This window comes from Mus caroli, unplaced genomic scaffold (assembly GCF_900094665.2).
Source record: "Mus caroli unplaced genomic scaffold, CAROLI_EIJ_v1.1 scaffold_5629_1, whole genome shotgun sequence".
NCBI lineage: Eukaryota > Metazoa > Chordata > Mammalia > Rodentia > Muridae > Mus > Mus caroli.
This window is the reverse complement of record NW_018389379.1, coordinates 79,757-100,858: the sequence shown is the minus strand read 5'-3', so window position 1 is coordinate 100,858 and position 21,102 is coordinate 79,757. Positions and strand designations below refer to the sequence as shown.

General features: G+C 36.1%; 1 protein-coding gene across 8 annotated transcripts in view; it reads left to right on the top strand.

Annotated features, from left to right (window-relative positions):
* Positions 1–20,798, top strand: part of LOC110288081 (zinc finger protein 501-like) — a 24,174-nt gene extending 3,376 nt beyond the window's left edge. For 2 of the 8 annotated variants that reach the window (XM_029473800.1, XM_029473801.1), the window contains exons 4-7: positions 2,861–2,914; positions 14,142–14,197; positions 17,688–17,814; positions 18,683–20,798. In XM_029473800.1, the coding sequence (XP_029329660.1) occupies positions 2,861–2,914; positions 14,142–14,197; positions 17,688–17,814; positions 18,683–20,004 (1,559 nt within the window). In that variant the 3' untranslated portion in view covers positions 20,005–20,798. Of the gene's footprint in view, positions 1–2,860; positions 2,915–14,076; positions 14,198–17,687; positions 17,815–18,682 lie in introns of those variants that run through there. The other 6 variants (XM_029473806.1, XM_021154531.2, XM_029473803.1 and 3 more) reach the window with 6 other exon arrangements.
* Positions 20,799–21,102: the final 304 nt, after the last annotated feature.

Here is a 21,102-nt window from a genome sequence, read left to right as displayed (position 1 = left end):
CTCTTGAATTGTGGACTAAATGATGTAGTGTGTTAAGTTATTCCTGGTTGGAGTAGAATAATCACAGTTTCCTTTTTTTTTTTTTTTTTTTTTGTACTTTTTGTTTTAACTTTGTGTCTCTTTGTCTTTATTATTCTGAGGTATGTTCCTTCTGTCCTCACATTCTTTGGAGCTGTTGTACTGAATATGTCATATTTTATCACAAGGCTTTCATGTATCTATTGACATAGTCATTTTTCTTCTCCTACTGCATCTACATCTTGGGTCTCTGACATCAATTAGTTGTAAATGTTGAAACAGTCTTATACTCTTGGTATGAATTCAGCTTTCCTACCATTTCAGTATAACTTAAGAAACAGTACTCATATCTGTAAAATGGCAGCTGGTCTGTGATTTTTCTGTACATATGTTTGTTCGTGCTTAACTTTTTCCTAGATAAGCCTTTTTAGGAGCATCTGTTGGCTCTAGCATCTGTTATTTTTCTGTCTAAACTGGCTACCACCCTCATAATAGTATCCAGGAGAGTCTCAGATGAATTTTTTTTTTTTAGGAACATTAGTGAACCAGCCTCTCCAGGCCCTATGGACAAGGGGCCTAAATGGTCCCAGGCCTAGAGTGTGTATAAGTGAGCCTACTCATAGCAGCTGGCAAGGAGTAATGCCTGTAAATCTCTGTGGAGAAGTCACCCTGGCTGAACAGCTGGTCATAATTCCAGTTTACTAATTGAAAGGGGGTGAGGGGCTTGTGGTAATCCTATTTGTTGATTATATAATTCATTTTTCCTAGCCTGCATCTGACATTGATCTCGAAACAGGGTTTCCCCCTGTACAACAAAGTACCAGGGCATATCCCTATCTCTCCTGGAGGCCATGTCAACAAAGGCCTTGTTAACAAAATCAGAAGTGCAAAGGGAGAGATAACAACAGAAACTGATAAAATATTCTTACTACAAAAGCCTATACTCTACAAAACTGGAAAATCTAGATGAAATGGATGATTTTCAAGACAGATACTACATACCAAAGTTAAATACAGATCAGGTAAACTAAATAGTCCCATAACCCCTAAGGAAGTAGAAGCAGTTTTCAAATCCTACCCACCCAAAAAAGCCCAGGGCCAGATGGTTTTAGTGCAGAATTCTACCTGGCCTTCAAAGAAGAGCTAATACCAGTGTTCCTTAAACTATTGCACAAAATAGATACAGAAGGAACACTACCTAATTCATTCTGTGAGGTCACAGTTACTCTGATACCTTAACCACACAAAGAAAGAGAACTTCAGACCAATTTTGCTTATGAACATTGACACAAAGATAGAAAAATTGTCATAAACACATCAAAATGATTATTCACCATGATTAAGTAGGCTTCTCCCCGGGGATACAGGGATGGTTCATTGTACAAAAATCCATGAACATCATCTACTATGTAAACAAACTCAAAGGAAAACATGATATGATCATCTCTTTAGATGCTGAACAATTCTTTGACAAAATACAATACCCCTTCATGGTAAAAGACTTGGAGCAATCAGGAATTAAGGCAGATACCTAAACATAATTAAAGCAATATACAATAAACCAATAGCCAACATCAAATTAAGTGGAGGGAATTTTGAAGCAATCTCACTAAAATCAGGGACAAGACGACACTGCCCACTTGTTCTCTGTCTGTTCCACATAATACTTGAAGTTCTAGCTAGAGCAGTAAGACATCAATAGAAGATCAAGGAGATACAAATTGGAAAGGAAGAAGTCAAGGTATCACTATTTGCAGATGGTATGATAGTATCCATTAATGACCCCCAAAATTCTACCAGTGAACTCCTAAAGTTGATAAACAACTTCTGCATTGTGGCTGGGTATAAAATTAACTGAAAGAAATCAACTGCCTTTCTATATACAGATAATACATGGGCTGAGAAAGAAGTTAGGAAACCAACACCCTTCACATTATATCTTTAAAAAAAAAACACATGCATAATGCTCCATTGTGTAAATGTATCACATTTGCTTTATTCATTGTTTTGTTCCTGGACATCTTTGTTGTTTCCAGTTTCTGGCTATTATAAATAAAGCTACAATGAGTGTGGTTGAACAAGGATCCTTGGAAGGTTGGAGTGTCCTTTGGCTATATGCCCTAGAGTTACAGGAATGGCTGAATCTTGAAGTAGTTTTATTCCCTTCAGTTTGAGGAACTGCCACACTGATTTCCATAGTGACTAGAATTTTGCAGTCCCACCAGCAATGGAGAAATTTTTTTATTGTTCCACATCCTCTCCAACTTGAGCTGTCACTGTTGTTATTGATGTTACCCATTCCAACAAGTATAAGATGGAATGAATCTCAAAGTAGTTTTGATTTGCAGTTCCCTAAAAGCAAAGGGTGTTGAACCTTTTATTAAGGGTTTCTTAGCCATTTGAGTTTCCTCCATCTAGAAATCTGTTTAGATTTTATGACTTTTAAAATTTTGATTATTTGGTTGTTTTGGGTTTTTTTTCACATCTAGTTTCTTGAGTTGTTAATATATTTTGTGCATTCCCTATTAAATGTGGAATTGGTAATTTTTTCCCATTGTATAGGCTGCTGCTTTATCCAAATGATGGGGTCCTGTGCCTTAAAGAAACTTCAGTTTCATGAGATCCCATTTATTAATTGTTGTCCTTAGTGATTGTGGTACTGGTGGGTTTTTTGTTTATTTGCTTGTTGTTGTTTTTAATAACGTCTCCTGTGACAACATATCAGTTCTTTTTCCCACTCTTTCTTCTATCAGTGTGTCTGGTTTTATATTGAGGTCTTTTATCCACTGGCACCTGAGTTTTGTGCTGGGTGACAAATATGGTTCCATTTGTGTTCTTCTAGATGCAGACATCCAGTTAGACCAGCACCATGTTTTGAAGATACTATCCTTTTTCAGTATGTATTTCTGGCTTTTTTTTTTAAATCAAAAATCATATGTCCAATATGTATTTATGTGTTGGCCTTCAATTCAATTTCATTGATCAGGGTATCTATTTTTATGCCATACTATGAGGTTTTTATACTGTAGTTCTGTAGGAAACTTGAAATTGCAAACTGTGAGACCCCCAGGATTTCTGTTATCATTCAGGATTTTTGTTGCTATTCTGTGGTTTTTTAGTTTTGTTTTTTTCTTTTTGGTGTTTGTTTGTTTGTTTGTTTGTTTGAGTATATAATGGTGAAATTACCCATTTAAGATCTGTGGAAACTATGTTCAAATTTATATGAGGAATGCATTGAAATCTCTATTTCTTTTGGTAGGATGGCCATGTTCACTATGTTAATTCTCCTTATCCCTGAGCATGGGAGATCTTTCCACCTTCTAATATCTTCTTCAATCTCTTTCTTCAAAGAATTAAAGATTTTATCATTTAAGTCTTTCAGTTTCTAGCATACACGTACAACCAACGTATTTTATTTTATTCAAGGATATTGTAAAAGCTGTTCTTTTCCTGATTTTTTTTTTTTGTGTGTGTAGACCTTTTGAGTTTTATGCATTAATTTTGTTTTCAGCAACTTTTTGAAAAGTGATTTTCAGATATAGAAGTTCCCTGGTGGGGCTCTTTGGTCATTTATGGATACCTCCATATTATTTGTAAATATGGATACTTTGACTTCTTTCCAAGTTGTATCTTGATCTTCATTGTCTTATTGCTCATACTAAGACTGCAAGTACTATGTTGAATAGATATGGAGAGAGTAGACAACCTCTTCTTGTTTCTGATTTTAGTACAATTGCTTTGAATTTCTGTTCATTTCTTCCTTCAAGACGTCCTGTAAATTGCCTGTATTATATTTAGGTATATCCATGTGTCTCTTATATCTCCAGGAATTTTATGGTTAAAGGGTGTTATATTTTGTCGCAAACCATTTCTATGTAGAATACGAAGATCATGGCATTTTTTTTCTTTCACTTTATTTTGTATTTATTGTGTTTTCTCTATTAAGCTCCACCTACATGTCCAGGACAAAACCTATAGGTCGTGTTTGTTGATATTTTGATGTGTTCTTAGATTCTCTTTGCAAGTATTTTATGACCATTTTTGCAAGTATGTTAATAAGAGTAATTGGTCTGTAATGGTCTTTATGTAATTGTGTCTTTATGTGTTTTGGGTATCAGGGTAATTGTGGTCTCATAAAAAGAATTAGGCAATGTTCTTTCTGTTTTTGTCTCATGGAATAGTTTGAAGAGTATTAATTTTAATTGTTCTTTGAAAGTAATGGGATTTTAAGCTGAAACCATCTTGCCCTGAACTTTTTTCTCCCGGGGTGAGGACTTAATGACTGCTTCTATTTCGATATGGATTAAATATGTGTATTTTTCCTTATCAAACGTTTTATTCACTTTGGAATGTGGTACCTATGCATAAAAGTTATCCATTTCATTTATATGTTTCCAGTTTGTTGGAGGAGGGGTTTTTTTAAGTATGTCTTATGATTCTCTGGATTTCCTTGGTGTCTGTGGTTTTGTCTCCATTTTGTCTCTATTCTTTCTCTACCTTTTGGTTTGGGTAGGGGTTTATCTATCCTGTTGATTTTTGTTACAGAACCAATTTTTTGTCTTCACTGATTCATAGTCTTCTTCTCTACATGTCTGTTTTATCAATTTCAGTCCTGCATTTTATAATTTCTTACTGTCTACATTCTTGGATGTGATTATTTTTGTGTGAGAGAGAGTTTTCAGTAGTGGTGGTAAGTTGCTAGGAAGAAATCTCTCCATTTAGTTTCTTTCTTCTGTCTTGACCCGTTTCCATTCAATAGAGTTATTCACTTTCCATGTGTTTTTTAACCATTGTGTAACTGAATTCTTTAAGGATGTGACAAAATACACTGTTATTTGGCATCTTAGACAGCCACAAGCTTTTACACAAAACTTTGAGTTTTAAAAGTGGATTTTTCTGTCCTTCCTATTAGAGCAAATTTAGTGTGCTTCCAAGAAGACAAACTTGTTTCTGACTGCACAACCACAATCTCAACATCTAGTGGTGAAAGTGGTACAGGGCAGGATGAATTCACCCTTAGGCTGTGGGCAGTGGGCTGAGAAACCACTGACTCTTGAGACACCTATATTCTATTAAAATCCTGAATTTCTGAAATATCTTCCTCTAAGTCAATATTGCTAACATATTTTACTTGTAGTAGTGAATGTCTGTGAGGGAAGAATAAAAAAAGGTGTTTTTAGTGTTACTTAATTTTCACAGAGAAGGAATTCAGCTTCCCCGGAAGGCTCTTCAGAATAAATTACTCTGTCAGAAATTTAAGGTATTTCATACAAGTGAAGAAAGCGCAGCTGGAATTGCAACTTACTTCAACAAGTGCTATTTTCATGGAACATTTTATTTTAATTAATCATTTTTTTGACTGAATCTTTCTGCTTTTCTATCTTGTTTTCAAACCTGGTATTCTATTCCTTTCCTTATCTCTTTATATTTTTCATATCTTGTTTCATCTCAGTTTGGATTTCCTTTCAGTGTTTTTGCCTATTTACTTCAAGTCAGTTTTCTTATCCTTCATTATCCCTACTTCCTTCAGCCGTGTGCTCATGGTTTTGTTCCAATCAGTCATTTTGCTTGCAGTTATGTTCTTCATGACTCAGAGGTTTGAATTTTGGATATCTCTTAAGTTGTTCTTTTTAGGGGATACTGCCATGGTTATCATTTGATTCCAGTACATCTTGTTTTATTTTTAGTATTCTGTGTTAGGAATGGGAACAAAAGAAATCTGAATTTAGAATTTTGGTTGTCTTTTGCTGTGTGGTTTTTTTTAGCTCAGGAGGCTTGTATTCCTAGCTTAGAACTTCAGCTGCCTATCTTTTTATCTGAGGGGTTCAGAACTCACTATGGTGCTCAGATATCAGGTGCAGCAGCATCCTGCTCGATCCGCTTCAGGTGTAGGCTGGTAGCAAGTGTAGGCTGGGAATGCTGTATAGAGTGGGTTCAGCATAGCCGGAAAGCTGTCCAGAAAGCTGTAGTTGTGTGGCAGGAGGCCTGATAATGAGTGGGAAGGACTTTTCTCTACGGGGCAGGGTTAAATCTCAGGAACTAGGAGAGTGACAGGGAAAAGAAAATAGCTGGGCAGACTCTACAAAAGTAATTAAGGAAGAAAAAGCACCTGGCTTGAAAGTGTTTAGGGGATCCACATGACTGGAACCAATTGTCAGGTCTAGGAGAACTGCTAGATCCAGGCCTAGGTCATAAGAAAATCCACCATTCCAACCTGGTCCCTAGCCAGGTGCTGGTTACCTGACCCTGATAATTCTGCTTGTGTTACTAGTATAAGATTTGTCTAAAGAAAAGGAGAATTCTGTGCTAAATCTGTCGATTCCTCAGACATTGGTAGAGCAGATGCTTCCTCCATCAGCCTCACCATGCTTAATGCCTTTTCTAGGTTTATAACTTAAAGGTTGAATTGTTTTGTTGTTTCTAAGAGCTTGCCTATTTCTCCAGTTGGCTCCCCGCCCTCCGTGTGTGTGTGTGTGTGTGTGTGTGTGTGTGTGTGTGTGTGTAACTTTCCACAGCACTCCATAATGTATCACTGATGTCATTGGCATACATTACAATGTTCCAGCTTCAGCTCTACCTCTATTTATTGGGAATCCACTTTTTTAGTCTGGGGTAGGGGAAAATTCTTCCTCAGATAATTTGTCTCTTCACAGAACCAAGTCGGTGTCCTTGACTCATTGGAATGTCTTTGAGTCTTTATTTCATGAACTTCTACACAAACTTACTAATACCTTTCTAATTACTGTTTTACATTGACTGACTTATTACACTAGAAGCCCTCAGCCACATTATTATGGACATATGTCTATTAGAACCATTGCCTATTATTATCAAATTTTATGAGCTGGCATTCAGGGTTATGCTTTAAGAAAGTAGCCTATGAATTCTCTCACTGTTCATTGATTTAAGTCTCCACAATACCTAATTAAGGAACAATGAACGAGCTATAGAGTTGACCCAGCATTTAAGAACACTTGTTGTTCTTGCAGTATCCAGGATCAGTTCCAAATATAATCATGGGGCTATAACACTCTTCTGTAACTCAGATTCTAAAGGATGTAGTGACCTCTTATGGCCACTACAGTCACTGCTAAGAAATGCACACTTACCTACAGGCAAATACCCATACACATCAAATTAAAATACATAAATCTTAAGAAAAAGAAACAGTAGCAATCTGGAGGTACATAATGATTCAAGTTAAACAGCACAGGAAAGAATTTGGAGGTGTCTGCTAGCATGCGAGTTAAGTATGGAGCCTGGATAAATGATTACCAATGACCAAACTGAAGAAATAAATGTCAAGTCAGTGATAAACATTGGTTTTTATTGTTTGGAGAATTTCAGTTATGAATGCATCATGTGTTTGATCAAATTCACCACATCTTCTTCAGCTCCAGTTACCCAGTTACAGTTCCATAATGCTTCTTCATATCTCCATATTCACAATTTTTAAAAGACAAAATAAAACAAAGGGTTACCCAGGAAACATGGCCAAAAGCTAATGAGAAGGAATGTAATGGGACTTAGAAGAAAATCTGATGCGTTCTACTACATTCATAGCTAGTGTGTTGCTACTTTCAGTTGGGGTCAAAGAAACTTTGTTTCAATGAGCAACAGTTATTTCAGAGATTCAAAAATAATCAAATGAGAGCAACTGACTGCTTACTGTACAGCCTAATATGAGAAATCCATGTTACCATATCTACAGTTTTCTCATTGAAAAGTTCCAGAATCATTAATGAAATAAAACCAGACAAAATGAAATTCATGTTCTCTTTCTATTATCACTTGAGGCCCATCTCATCCCTTGCTCAATCCCTCTAGCATATCTGGATTCCTTGCTACAGTCTCCTGTCTCTTTACCATCCAGGGCTCTTAGTGATTAACAGGTGAGAATTTTGCCCCAACTTATAGTATATCTAATATGAGTGCTACTACCAGGGAGTACAAGATATTTGTAGACAGTATGAGTGATTTAATCTTTGCTTTGCTTTTTTTTTTTTTTCTCAAGAAGGTCCACTTGCTCCCTGAATCTGCTATATTGACCCCTTGAAATTTTCCTCAGTCCTTGAAATATGTACTCACTTATAACACTGTGTTGTTAGTCCGGAGTCGAGATGAAGAGTTCCCATTGCCCTTTTTACTGTACTGTTTTCTTTAGCTGTGCTTCCCTTTTCTTCATATTCGGAGGCATGTTCCTTCTGTTCTCACATTCTTGAGATTTTTATAGTAGGCAAATGTCTTAACACACAAAGGGCTTTCATGAATCTATTGATATCATTTTTCTTCTCTCACTGCTTCTACATGTTTTGTTTCTTACATTCATTAGTTTGTAGGTGTTGAAAGAGTTTTACATTCTGGTGTTAACTCAGCTTTCCTTCCATTTCCATGGAATTTATAGACAAGCTATGTGTCTATGTATATCCTGACAACTGGTTGATGATTTTTTTTTGCAAATAATTGTTTGACCTCTCTGCTTTTGAAATTGAGGTAAAGCCTCCTTTGTATGATGAATTTCTAGTGTTCCTTTTCTTTGTGTTTTAGGAAATATTCTCCTTTTGACAGTATTAGGAGAATTCCATGCTACTCTGTGCAGTCCTTAGTCACTGTTAGAGGAAACTTCTTGTATCAATATAAGCATCTGCATGACCTTACTATTATCTTTGTACATACTACTTCAGATTGACTGCTTTTCACCTTTTTCAGCCCTGGGGCAAATAATTGTGGACAAGTATCCATCCCAACCAGTGTCTCTTGTTGCCAAACGTTTCCATGTGTCTTTGTTACCTCACTTCTGTCTGATTGTCTTCAGTTACCTGGCACTCTAAGAAAAGGTCCTTGGTGCTCCATGAAGTTTGTCTCACTGTTCTTTAATTTAGGTCTGTATAGCAGGTAATTAGGCACAATTAAGAGCAAGATATATATAGCTCAGTAGTTCTTTCAGTTTTCAGGTTCTTTTCCCTTGGGACTTTATATTTATCCACATGTCATCCAACCCTCTTTGACCTTCTGTAGGCTCTGTGTACATGGCATGCAGAGACCTACATTTCTGAGTCCTGTATGGCCTTGGAAGGGATGGTGTGACATGGTTTCCTGTCCCTAGAGCAAAGCCAGTAGGAATGGCCATCCACAAGTGCTGACAATTGCTGTAAGCATGGGGCTTGTTTGTATATTTTGTTTCATGTTCCTCCTTTGGGAAATGTTCTCTCTGCCAAAGTTATGGGGGATGTTCTCCCTACCAAGTTTAATGATTTCATAATAATTAGAAACATCATGAGTCCAGGAGGTGAGAATATGTTTAATATTTCTCTGCAAAATTTTAAATGCTGTGACCTTCAGGACAGCCCTTAAAGCTGTGGGAAGGAACTCCGAAAACACAAGTTCAAGAAAATATGAACAGGATTTCTCAATTTAAGGCTTAAATATGAACTGTATTAGGGGCTTCATGAACTCGAAAGAACAGAGGCAGCTGCACTAATGAGTCAGTAAAAGGAAGAAATAGTTAAAGGTGGGGGGGTGTTTGGGGTGTTCATGGTTCAAATATCAAAGGAGCAGGGAGTGAGGTGATGATCTCAGGGGTGGGATCCCACCCAGTTAAGCTCATTGTTTGAAGGCAGGAGATTTCTGAATTTCAGGGGAGCCTGAGACAAAATAAGTTTAGGTCCAGGCATGGTGGTACACACCTTTAAAATTCCTAAGGAAGTAGCTCATGCAAATAAAAGACTGGGCTTTGGTCTGCAAGAGAGAGCTACATGGACAGAACTGCCTAGAGAAAGTTACCTAGAGAGAACTGTTTTGAGACCTAACATAGCTCTTTTTTGATTTTTTTCTGGTGGGATTTCTGACTTTGGTCAGATAACCCATAAGCTAGCCAGAGAGCTTTTAGGGTTTCGGGTTTGTTTGTTTTTTTTAAAAGAAAGCTGTCTCAAGCAGAGAGCCCTCTTGAACAGAGAGTTATCTCAGGCAAAGAGCTGTCTAGAGGGCCATCTCGAACAGAAAATAGAGCTGTCAGCTTGCAGCCATCACTGATTTTGAGTTGTTTTCTTCCACTGTTCCCATACATCACGTCCTGAGGAACCCCTCTTCAAATGAGTCTGGTCCTCAGCACTACATGAACATAAAGATACACCTGCAAATAAAATTAAAATTAATAAACCTTACTTTAAAAAAGGAACTGTAAACAATCTGGAGGTATTGAAAAGCAGTCAAAATAACAGTACAGAAATGAATATAGAGTTATAACTAATGTGAGACTAAATATGGATCCTGGATATGTGACAGGTCAGCTAATACTGTATATCAACATTGGGAGTGTTAGGAATGAATCTGTGTATAATAAATAAAATTGTTTGTGTACATGGGATTCAGAGTGGAGAACATCCCATGTCCATTGGAATGTGACAAAAGAGTTATCATATTGATGATGTGGTTAGGTACATAGCAGTAGCTTTTATGAGGAACTACCCTAATTGTGGAATAATTTATAATATAGGAAAATGCTGTTATCCAGCACCTGCATTAATACAATAAGTTGGATTAAAGGTTCCATGGTAATGTGCTCAAAGTCAAACCCAACAAACTCTTCTTTACTGTTCAAATGTGAAGTGCATTGTAACCCAACACATTGAATGACATTCTCACTCTCCCACTCATTCCACCTAGGCAGCTACATTGTTCTGAACACAAGAGAAGGGTGTAGGCATTTTTTTCATGAGTAAGTGACCCCCGCCCCCCCCCGCACAGACACACAGTGCCACATAGGGCCCCTGGGAAAGACCCTCTCTTGACTTTTCTGTCCCATACTCTGTTACTCATGTTTTCATCCCATCTCTCCTTCTTGTATTTCATTTATATTTGGAGGCAGGTTTTGGATGGATCCCAAACTGTCATGTATTCATAGTTCCAACCACCATGGTATATAATAGTGGATTTGTATAACTCACTCCCCTTCCGTAAGCTCTTACAACCTTCCCCTTCACCCTACTTCATTCAGTCTTACTTCCCAGCAGTCTCTGAAATGAGTTTCCTATTACAAACCATGTTTGTCTGATTTAGGCTTTCAGGAGCACCAGGCTATGTTTTAAGTAAAAGAATTTCAAGGAAATTCCAGTATTCTGGCAGGTAGGAGTACATCAGTCATAGATTCCCATCCTGGACCTGTGATTTTTTTCCAGTCATTGACTTTTAGCTGGCACCTAGTGCCAGCTATGAATTTTCTTTATGGGCTAACCTTAGTTCAAACCAGAAAGGCTTCTGTCATTTACAAAAATCTTGGCCATATTCATCTGGTGGGCATACCTTGCTGGAGAGGATGGTGTTGCAGCACTAGGAATCAGCATCTGAGTAGAGCGACAGATGATTCTCTTTGCCCAGCAACCTACAGAGTCCTTTTAACAATATAAATGCTACACCAGGATATCCAATACATTTTTAGACAATGAGTAGTCTGCTGACTTCTCAGCATTTTTGCTGGGGATGTATAAAACCAAGTGATATTTTCTTGTAGCTTTATATAGCTTATTATGAGTATTATCAGCCAGGCATGGTGGTGCACACCTTTAATCCCAGCACTCNGGAGGCAGAGGCAGGCGGATTTCTGAGTTTGAAACCAGCCTGGTCTACAAAGTGAGTTCCAGGACAGCCAGGGCTATACAGAGAAACCCTGTCTCGAAAAACCAAAAAAAAAAAAAAAAAGAATTATCAGATTTGAGCTTTCTTGTGGAATATTTGTAGCTTTTGAATTAAAGAATTATGTTTCCCAAATTATTAAATTTGGGGAAACACATCTGCCTCATTCTCTTATTTAACACATTGAAAGTGTTATATGTCTTACTTTCTCTTTGTAAGCACTGTTGCACTGTGATGAATTAGTGTTGAGGCATAGCCTACCTATCCTTGTCATGCTTTGTATCGTACAATAATGACATCTGTCTTCAAATTTTGTAAGGACAGATTTAGGCTGTTGGCTACTATCTTGATGAGTTATATTCCTTCTGTTCTCACATTCTTTCTTCAGTGCTTTCATATTGAGTCAATGTGCTGTTTTGCCCCATGTCTTTCATGGATATACTGACATAGTTGTGTGGCTTCTGTCCCTGATTTTTACATATTTTGTGCCTTAAATTATTTGGTATGTGGGTACTGAAACAGTTTTGCATCCTTGTCATAAAATCAAGTTGAGTTCCCTTTCTGGATCCATTAGAGAGAATCTCTTTGTCAATGTACATCCTTTCAACTAGTCCATGATTTTTTTTTTGAAAATGTTTTTTTTTTTACTTGTCTCCTTTTTATATCAAGGTAAAGCCAGCTTTGTGTGCAATATTCTCCATGCAGCACTATTGCAGGTTTTTCTGAACAAACTGGAGAATTCATTGCTGAGTCTGTCCAGTCCTCAGACACTGTTCGTAGAAACTGTGTGTCAGCACTTGCTCATTGCCTGGCGTGATTTTATGACATAAAACATTGATATTCACTTGGCTCTAGAAAAATCATCTTTTTCCTTTTCAATTCTCTTTAATTTTGTATGACTCCACACCATGTCATCCATCTGCTATTTCCCATTGTCACACTAAACTACTTGAACAGTGGCATAGAAAGAGACCTTCCAACTATCTGTTAAATGTATAGACAACTATATGATATGACAGAAATAAGGTCAACTTAATACATAAAAAGAGCTGCATATATACTATATATATGGTCATGACAACTTTGTATAGTAATAGTATTTCAATATTCATAATTAGTCCTTATTTTTGAAACTTATGCACAAACTTATATATATGTATATAACTATACATATATTTGTATACTTGCATGTGGATGTATAGGTATAGGTATAAATGACAGGAGTCTCATTTACACATTCTTAACTTTCAGGTAGAACTACAAGGGTTATCATCATACATGAAATCCATTAATAGCCAGGAACTGAAGGGTCTCACTGGAGTCATATTTATTGCTAATTGGGAACCTGAGAACTGCCTGGAGCAATACCAAGATATAGACATGCATGTCCAGGAAGATGTTTTCAACAGTGATAGGATTTTGACGGATCTGACGTAATGAATGAATCATCCCAAGGGCATAATCTGAAATGATTCACTTTATCTCTGAACATTCTTTCATACTTAGCAACCATCAGAGAGTTTCTCCCATGCCAACTTCTTGATGATTCTGCCTTGACATTGGCTGGAACAGTTGTTTTCAACCTGTGGCTCATGACCCTTTGGAGGTCAATTGACCCTTTCACAGAGGTCACACCTAAGACTTCTATACTACACATATTACTGATGGTTTTAGAAACTGATATACCACTCCCATATCAATCTACAAGTGGGACTTCTACATGTAGATAATTTAAGAGTTCCTGGTACTGTATTAAAAAGGTGGAGAACCACTGTCTTAGAACAGTTAGCACATGGACATTCCACTTAAAGACATGTAATTGTAATGTTCTGCCAAGAAATGTATTTGTGTTTGTTTGAAGTTAACAGTATTCTCACAAAGTGGTGTACATATGATTTAGAAAAGAGGTCCACATTGAAAGAAGAGTAAATTGGAAATACAGATTTTTACCTCACAAACAATGTAAAGGTTAAATGATGATGAAAATACCTGTAAGTCAACCTGATGATTTATTAATTTGAACAAAACATGATATTTGCAGATAGAATCTATGTACTGTATCTGCCATGTAGCTTGAAATAAAACATGACCAATGGGTCAGATGTTATATTCTTGTGTGATAACTAATGAAACTTTATTTAATGCTAGGCATCCATCTTAGGGCCCTACTAGCCATTTGCCTTGGATTCTAGTTCTTGAATCCTAAGTTCCCAGTAATAACCCCGAGTAGTAGTTTTCTTGCAACAGGTATACATATATTCTATATTTGTGCCTGGTACCTGCTGAGGTTTGAAAAATGACTGAGATTGTAGTCCTTTTATTGTCATATTAAATATGTCTCTAGGAATGTTGGCAAGATTTCTGGTATCATTTGGTTTTTGTGTTTATGTTTTACCACTGTCCATAACAGAGTTGTATTAATTTTAGCTTTTAATTTTGGAAACCTTGATGTGAAATTTCAATAAGACTTCCAGTTTATTTTCCTGAGACAGAAACTTGGAGAAGAACAGTAAGAAGAATGAATGCTTCCCTGGTAAATGCTCCCCAGGTCAGTGTCCTGTCCAGATTTTTTTGAAAATCCTTTCATTATTTTAAACCATTCGCAACTTGTAATGTTATCTATAGTGTTTGTTTTTTCTCATTTATCTTTGTTCTCCCCCAATAATCAAAATTATATCTTTAGTTCTTTTTCACTTATAATGGGACAAGTACAGATATGTCCAATTATATTTTTACTGGATTTTATGCTGTGTGGACATAAATGTCCAAGGATCGATGGCCTGCAGTTCTGAAAGAGAATGTATTGTAATTGATGCTCAAAGAATATATTGATGGTTAATTTCTTCATTGGATAGACTTGTGTCATTTATTATTTCTGGGGACAGATCTCCTGTGCCACTTAAACTGCATTTCAGGAATAGTCAGGTTTTGCTATGTACTCTGGTGGAGTCAGTTTGACAGGCGAATGCTTGGAAGCTGGCCGTGAGGAAAAGAGTTTCATGGAAGCTCCCTCCTGGAGTCTGGCGAAAAGCCATGTTCTCCAGTTGGGTCAGTTTGACAAGCGGAAGCTTGGAAGCTGGCTGTGAGGAAAAGAGTTTCAAGGAAACTCCCTCTTGGAGTCTGGCACTCTCTTTAATCTCTTTAAACCATAAAATTAATTTTCCACTCCCACGTTAGTCTAGTGTATGGATCCACGTGCCCTCTATTAAGCATTACCCTATTATAAGTGCCTTTTAAGATTGAATTCTGACATAGCTAAAGCCTCTCCCAGTGTTCCAAGATCCCAGTTTACAGCAAGGTAGTTTAACCTATTCAGTAACTAATTAAGCATTACAATAAAACGGCCATTATCCCAGTTGATCTGCAGAAAGAGCCTGGGAATCTCACTGAGATAGAAATCTTTACTACAGGCTACATTCCATGCCAAGAGCAAGTTGATATACTATCCTGATAAATGGGGAATTTTCCAGACAAGATAAGATTTTACAAGGCCTAGGAATTTAGGAGTCCGTGACACTACATTATTCTTGAGGCCTGTCAAGAGTTAAACGCCCCTCCCCCCCCTCCGGTGCTATTAACACTAAAGTGTGAAATTCTTGCCTGGCATTAGGCTGATCCTAGGCAGGGCTGGTAATCTCTATTGTAAACATTTATCTAGTTTCTGCAAATTCCTTTCTGTTGTATCTGGTAAATTTCAGTGTACCTTGTCTTATTGTGATTTGTAGCTCCTGATAATTCGCTGTATTATATAATAGTCTAATGCTAGACCAGAGATTACATTCAGATTCAACACCTCTCCTATGTGCGTCTGTTTGTCAAATCCTAAGCTTTGCCCACCTACTCTAGAGACCCATTCTACCCAGACACAGGGGCCCAGAGGGTCTGCGGCAAGGTTTCCAGAAACAACCTTGTGAATGTAGATCTGCAAATACATGGACATTTATGTTACTGAGCAATGTATGGAAGAATAGAATTTATGGAATTGTGGAATTAGAAGACTTTTCACTGTCTTGAATGAAACTTGATAGAAAACATTTTGGCTCCCTAGAGACATAGATGATGAATGGAATATGTGGCTTTCTCTTACCATAGGATTGATGTGTTTGTGAGGAGATGCAGATTGTAGTATTATAGTATCTCTTTTCAGCATTTTATGTCACATAGTCATCTTAGGTTTGTTGACACTTGAAATCTTTGTCTCTGGAGAGACACTGCCTAGTGCTCAGTGTGCTTAGTTCTCAATATACAGATGATTGTTTTCTTCTTCCCTTTTGTTTCATTTTTTAGGAGTAATATAAGCACTACTCTGTGTGCCTTTATATTGCAGCACATGCCATATATTAGTAAGAATTTTCTGGAAAATATTATCTTGGTACTATGCATAAGCCATCACATTTTAAGCATACATGAATGTCCCTCTTAATTTGTTCTCTTCTTCAGCAAAACGAATGTTCCATCCACCCTATGTTTTTCTCTCCTCCAGTCTATGTATTACATAGGGGAAAACTGAAGGACTGTGGCAATATTTCTTTACAATAATATTTTATTTGAATACCTAAGTGTTTATCTTCATATTTTTATGTCCATTGAATGATACCTTATGCCCCCAAATCCTGAGTTTAGCATCCAGCCCTTGGGACTGAAGTTACACATGATAGTGAGCTACAATGTGTGTAGAAACAAAAGAAGATAAAGTCAGCGCTACACAGAGAAACCCTGTCTCAAAAAGGGAAAAAAAAAAAAAGAGAGAAGATAAAGTTAAAATTACAATTTTCAGTTAAGTTAATCTCATGAGTAATAATGTTTTTAAAATTCAAGAAGAATTACTATAATTCTCAATTAAAAAACTCAATTTGATCAAAAAATGATTCTACTTAAGTTGAATGCATTGTCACATGTGCCATTTATTTACACACACATAACTAATTATTATGTAGTAAAAAAAATATGTAATTAATGACCTTGATATTATCTGTACTGCATATGTCAACTTTGATAAAACTTTCAATAATTCTATGCTGTCTAATACTGACTTTTTTCTTTTGATGTTATGAATATAGCCTCATAAAATAACTTCATAAATTATTTCATTCTGTGTGTCCTTTGGAATGTTGACTGGGTTCACTGATTTAATATTTAAAGAAAAAAATGTGATTCTTAATTCATCCAATAATTCTGCATTTCGTGTTGTACATCTTTGGCCTAGTAAGGGTACAGCATTGTTCCTAGGTCTCAGGATATCAACTGAGAATTTTAAAATAGAGTCATGTGAGCCCCTACTACAGATAGGATTGATAAAGTGTCCATAGAGTGGGAGCTGTAAAATTTAGAAGTACAGTTTTACTCATTGGAATTTGACCATCTGTGATGTGACACTGGGATTCTGTTTCATAGCAACCCATACTTCATAAAGCTACAGTCCTCAATCTAGACAAGAAATGTGTATGTTATATTCCCTAAAACTTTGCTGATTACAATCCTGTAATCCTGTTTCAGAGAAATAGAAAATACAATAAAGACTATTTTGCATCATTTATTAAAATTAATTTTCAATTTTATTTAATGTTTGTTAGTATATTAGGCCGAATATATGCATATGTGCTGTGTATTCCTTCAGCCTGTAGGGCTCAGGAGAGTGCATCATATTTCAGAGAATTGGGATTAGAAATCTGTTGTGTAGTTCCATATGTGCACTGGGAAACAACTTTGGATTATAGAACCCAAAGTGCAGACAGATTTTTAAATGAAGTGATGGTGGCAAAACCTTCATCTGATGCTAATGTCTTAGAAAATATTAGAAAGTTAATTAAGCAGAAGACCTTATGAATGTAATCAATATAGTATATCTTTCTATAAATTGCCTATGAAGGAGCAGCAATGTATACCTTATGACACATGTTTACAGCATTTCTAGAAGATGTTGTTTGTCCTTAAATATTTATCATGACTCAACTTTATCACAAATTATCTTGAATTCTTTAGGAGGTTTTATCTAGGAAATCACTTTTGTCCAGGAAACAGGTATTTTTCCATTACAGGGTCAGTTAACATTCAAGGATGTGGCTGTGGACTTCTCACAGGAAGAATGGGAATGTCTTGATTGTGCTCAGAGAGCATTGTACATGGATGTTATGTTGGAGAATTACAACAATCTGTTTTTTGTGGGTAAGAATACTCTTCTTGTAGAATTTCTGATACATTTTTTGAATTTACCTATTGTGTGTTTATGTTATCTCTCTGAAAAATCTAAAAACTCCCAGAATGAAGGAAATTCTAGTTACAAACTTTTCATTGTTTTTCTTTTACATTTCTCTACATTCTTTTGAAGAGGAATCAGTGTTATATGCTCGGTAGTCTCTCCAAACTTATTGTCTACTTTTAATCAAAACTTCCGATTTCCAAAAAAAAAAAATTGAATATTCACAGTAAGAAAATATATTGCTACACACATAATAATTGGAATATTTTAATTTTACTATTGAATTAAAGTTTTCACTTATTTATGAATTTTTAAAATGGAGATTGTTTTAAATGGAAAAGAGCTGTTCGTTTGAGAATTTTGTTGTTATCTCAACATTTTTACATGTAATCTCTATGTTTAGTCCTGATACAGGATGGTCTTTGTATTGTGAATTCCATGCCAATGTGAATTACATAATGAATTTGTAGCTGACCAAACTTACACAGTGTCACTATCATAAAACTTCAACAAGAAAATAGAGAAATAGTTGATGACATGATATTTTAGTGGGCTCCTTTCTCAAAGTTATTTCCTGTCAGGCTTTTTTCTACCTTCTGCAAAATACACTGTGTATATAAGGGTTTTGAGGCTGTTATCATTTCCTTTCATTTGTTAATAGATGAGCTTTAAGGTTGTTCTAAGCATCCATGAAATAATTGTGAAAAAGACTACTTTTGAGCCCTATCCTTGAGAATCACTAAATTATATTAGAAAATGTCAGGAAACATGGGCTATTGTCTTACTTATCCATCAATCCCTATCATCTCTAATTGCACCTTTTTTTTTTTTCAGAGAATCATTGTGTGTGTTCTAAATATGAGAATGTCTTGGATCAAGACACACAGCATATTTTCCACAAGCATGTAAATATCCAAAAGAAGTCTTGTAAATGTAATGACCGTGGCAAAGATATTTATGAATACACCCAAAGTGTACTTTACCAAGATAACTTCAGGGATACACATGTTAAGTCATCAGATGTAAACAGACATGAAACTGGAAACACCAGAGAACCTTGCAAATATAAAAACTGTGTAAACTGTTTAAATTCGTGTTCTATCATTGGTCTAAATCAAGGAATCCACATAGGAAAGAAAGAACACAATGGGACAGTGCTTGATAAGGTTTTTGACTCTAAACAAATACTCGGGCTGAAACAAACCAATAGTGGAAAGAAACCTTACAGATGTAGTGAATGTTCCAGATGCTTCACCAAGAAATGCAAGCTTAGACAACATCAGATAATTCATACAGGAGAGAAACCTTACAGATGTAGTCAATGTGACAAATGCTTTTCCCAAAAATGCAGTCATAGTACTCATAAGAAAATTCATACAGGAGAGAAACCTTACAAATGTACTGAATGTGACAAATGCTTTACCTTTAAAACTGACCTAAGAATTCATCAGAGAATTCATACAGGAGAGAAACCATACAAATGTATCGAATGTGACAAATCTTTTACCCAGAAAGGCCATCTTATAATTCATCAGAGAATTCATACAGGAGAGAAGCCTTATAAATGCAGTGAATGTGACAAATGCTTTACCCAAAAATGTAGTCTTACTATTCATCAGAGAATTCATACAGGGGAAAAACCGTATAAATGTGGCAAATGTGAAAAATGCTTCACTCACAGAGGTGATCTTAGAAGTCATCAGAGAATTCATACAGGAGAGAAACCTTATAAATGTAGTGCATGTGATAAATGCTTTACCCACAAACGCAGTCTTAGAAGTCATCAAAGAATTCATACAGGAGAGAAGCCTTACAAATGTAGTGAATGTGACAAATGCTTTACCCACAAACGCAGTCTTAGTATTCATCAAATAATTCATACAGAAGAGAAGCCTTATAGATGTAGTGGATGTGACAAAATCTTTAATCACAAAGGTGATCTTAGAAATCATCAGAGAATTCATACAGGAGAGAAACCTTACAAATGTAGTGAATGTGACAAGTGCTTTGTTCATAAATACAGTCTTAGTATTCATCAGAGAATTCATACAGGAGAGAAACCTTACAAATGTAATGAATGTAATGAATTCTTTAGATATAAATGTAGTCTTAGGACTCATCAGAAAATGCACACATTAGAGCATATTTACAAATGAAACAAATGACACAAACCCTTCAAAAAAGATCATGTTAAAACATCAAAGAATATATACAGGAGAGTGTCCTTTCAAATATAAATGTTTAAATCCTTTACTGTTAGCTCATCTCTGACAGTACATCAGAGAATTCGTACAGGAGAGAAACCTCACAAATGTAACATGAGGAAAGAGCTTTACCTGAAAAGTAGTTTCTGCTGGAAAACATGTGGCATGTATTTTACCCAAGTGGAATTCTTTGCAACACTTTAGGCTCCACACCAGAGTTAATTATGAATATTAAGATCTTGTGAAAGCACTTAAGTAGTGTTCAAATCATAGAAACTATAAAGCATTTATGCTGGAGAATGACTGAAAATGTGACAATGAAGAAAAATTTTCAAAATGTTTACTATCAAATGTTCCATAATGAAGACAAAGAAGAGAAGCCACAAGAATCTGTAACACTTTTGTGGAGACGGAAATAATCCATTACAGAGGAAATCTGATTATGGTGGATAATACACTTCTCAAAATAGATAGTGACACCAATAGCATTCTGTATGTTTAACTCAAATGAAGAAACTCAGAAAAATCATATTTGTTAAAAGAGGGTTTGATAAACTGAGCCACCAAGGCTCTTCATGCCAGTATTCCTACAGATACAGTTTGCCCTCAGTGTATTCAAAATCTGTATCATGCTGGTTTCAAGTTTCAGGATAGCAAGTGTCTTTGAGTCCCTTGGGCTCTGATCACCAACTCCTTCCCCATAGTCCTGTATATAACTGTAATAAATATTGATTGAACAAGTTGGACTTGGTTGTTTTCAGTTTCAACTTGGGATAGGTGGATGGATATGTGTGTTGCATCTCTGTAGAAAATGTCTCTCGTAGAACATGTTGAACCCATTACTATTTTCTCCATACTTGTAACATAAAATTAATACTAGACCAATATTTTTCAACCTATAGATAGCAACTCCTTTGGGGGTATTATGAACTTGTAACAGCTTACACAAGACCATAGGAAAACATGTATTTCCTATGATCTTAGTGGAACATCATTTCTTTGTCTCTAGGTGAATCCACCTGCATTAGTATACTTTGGATTTTATGATAG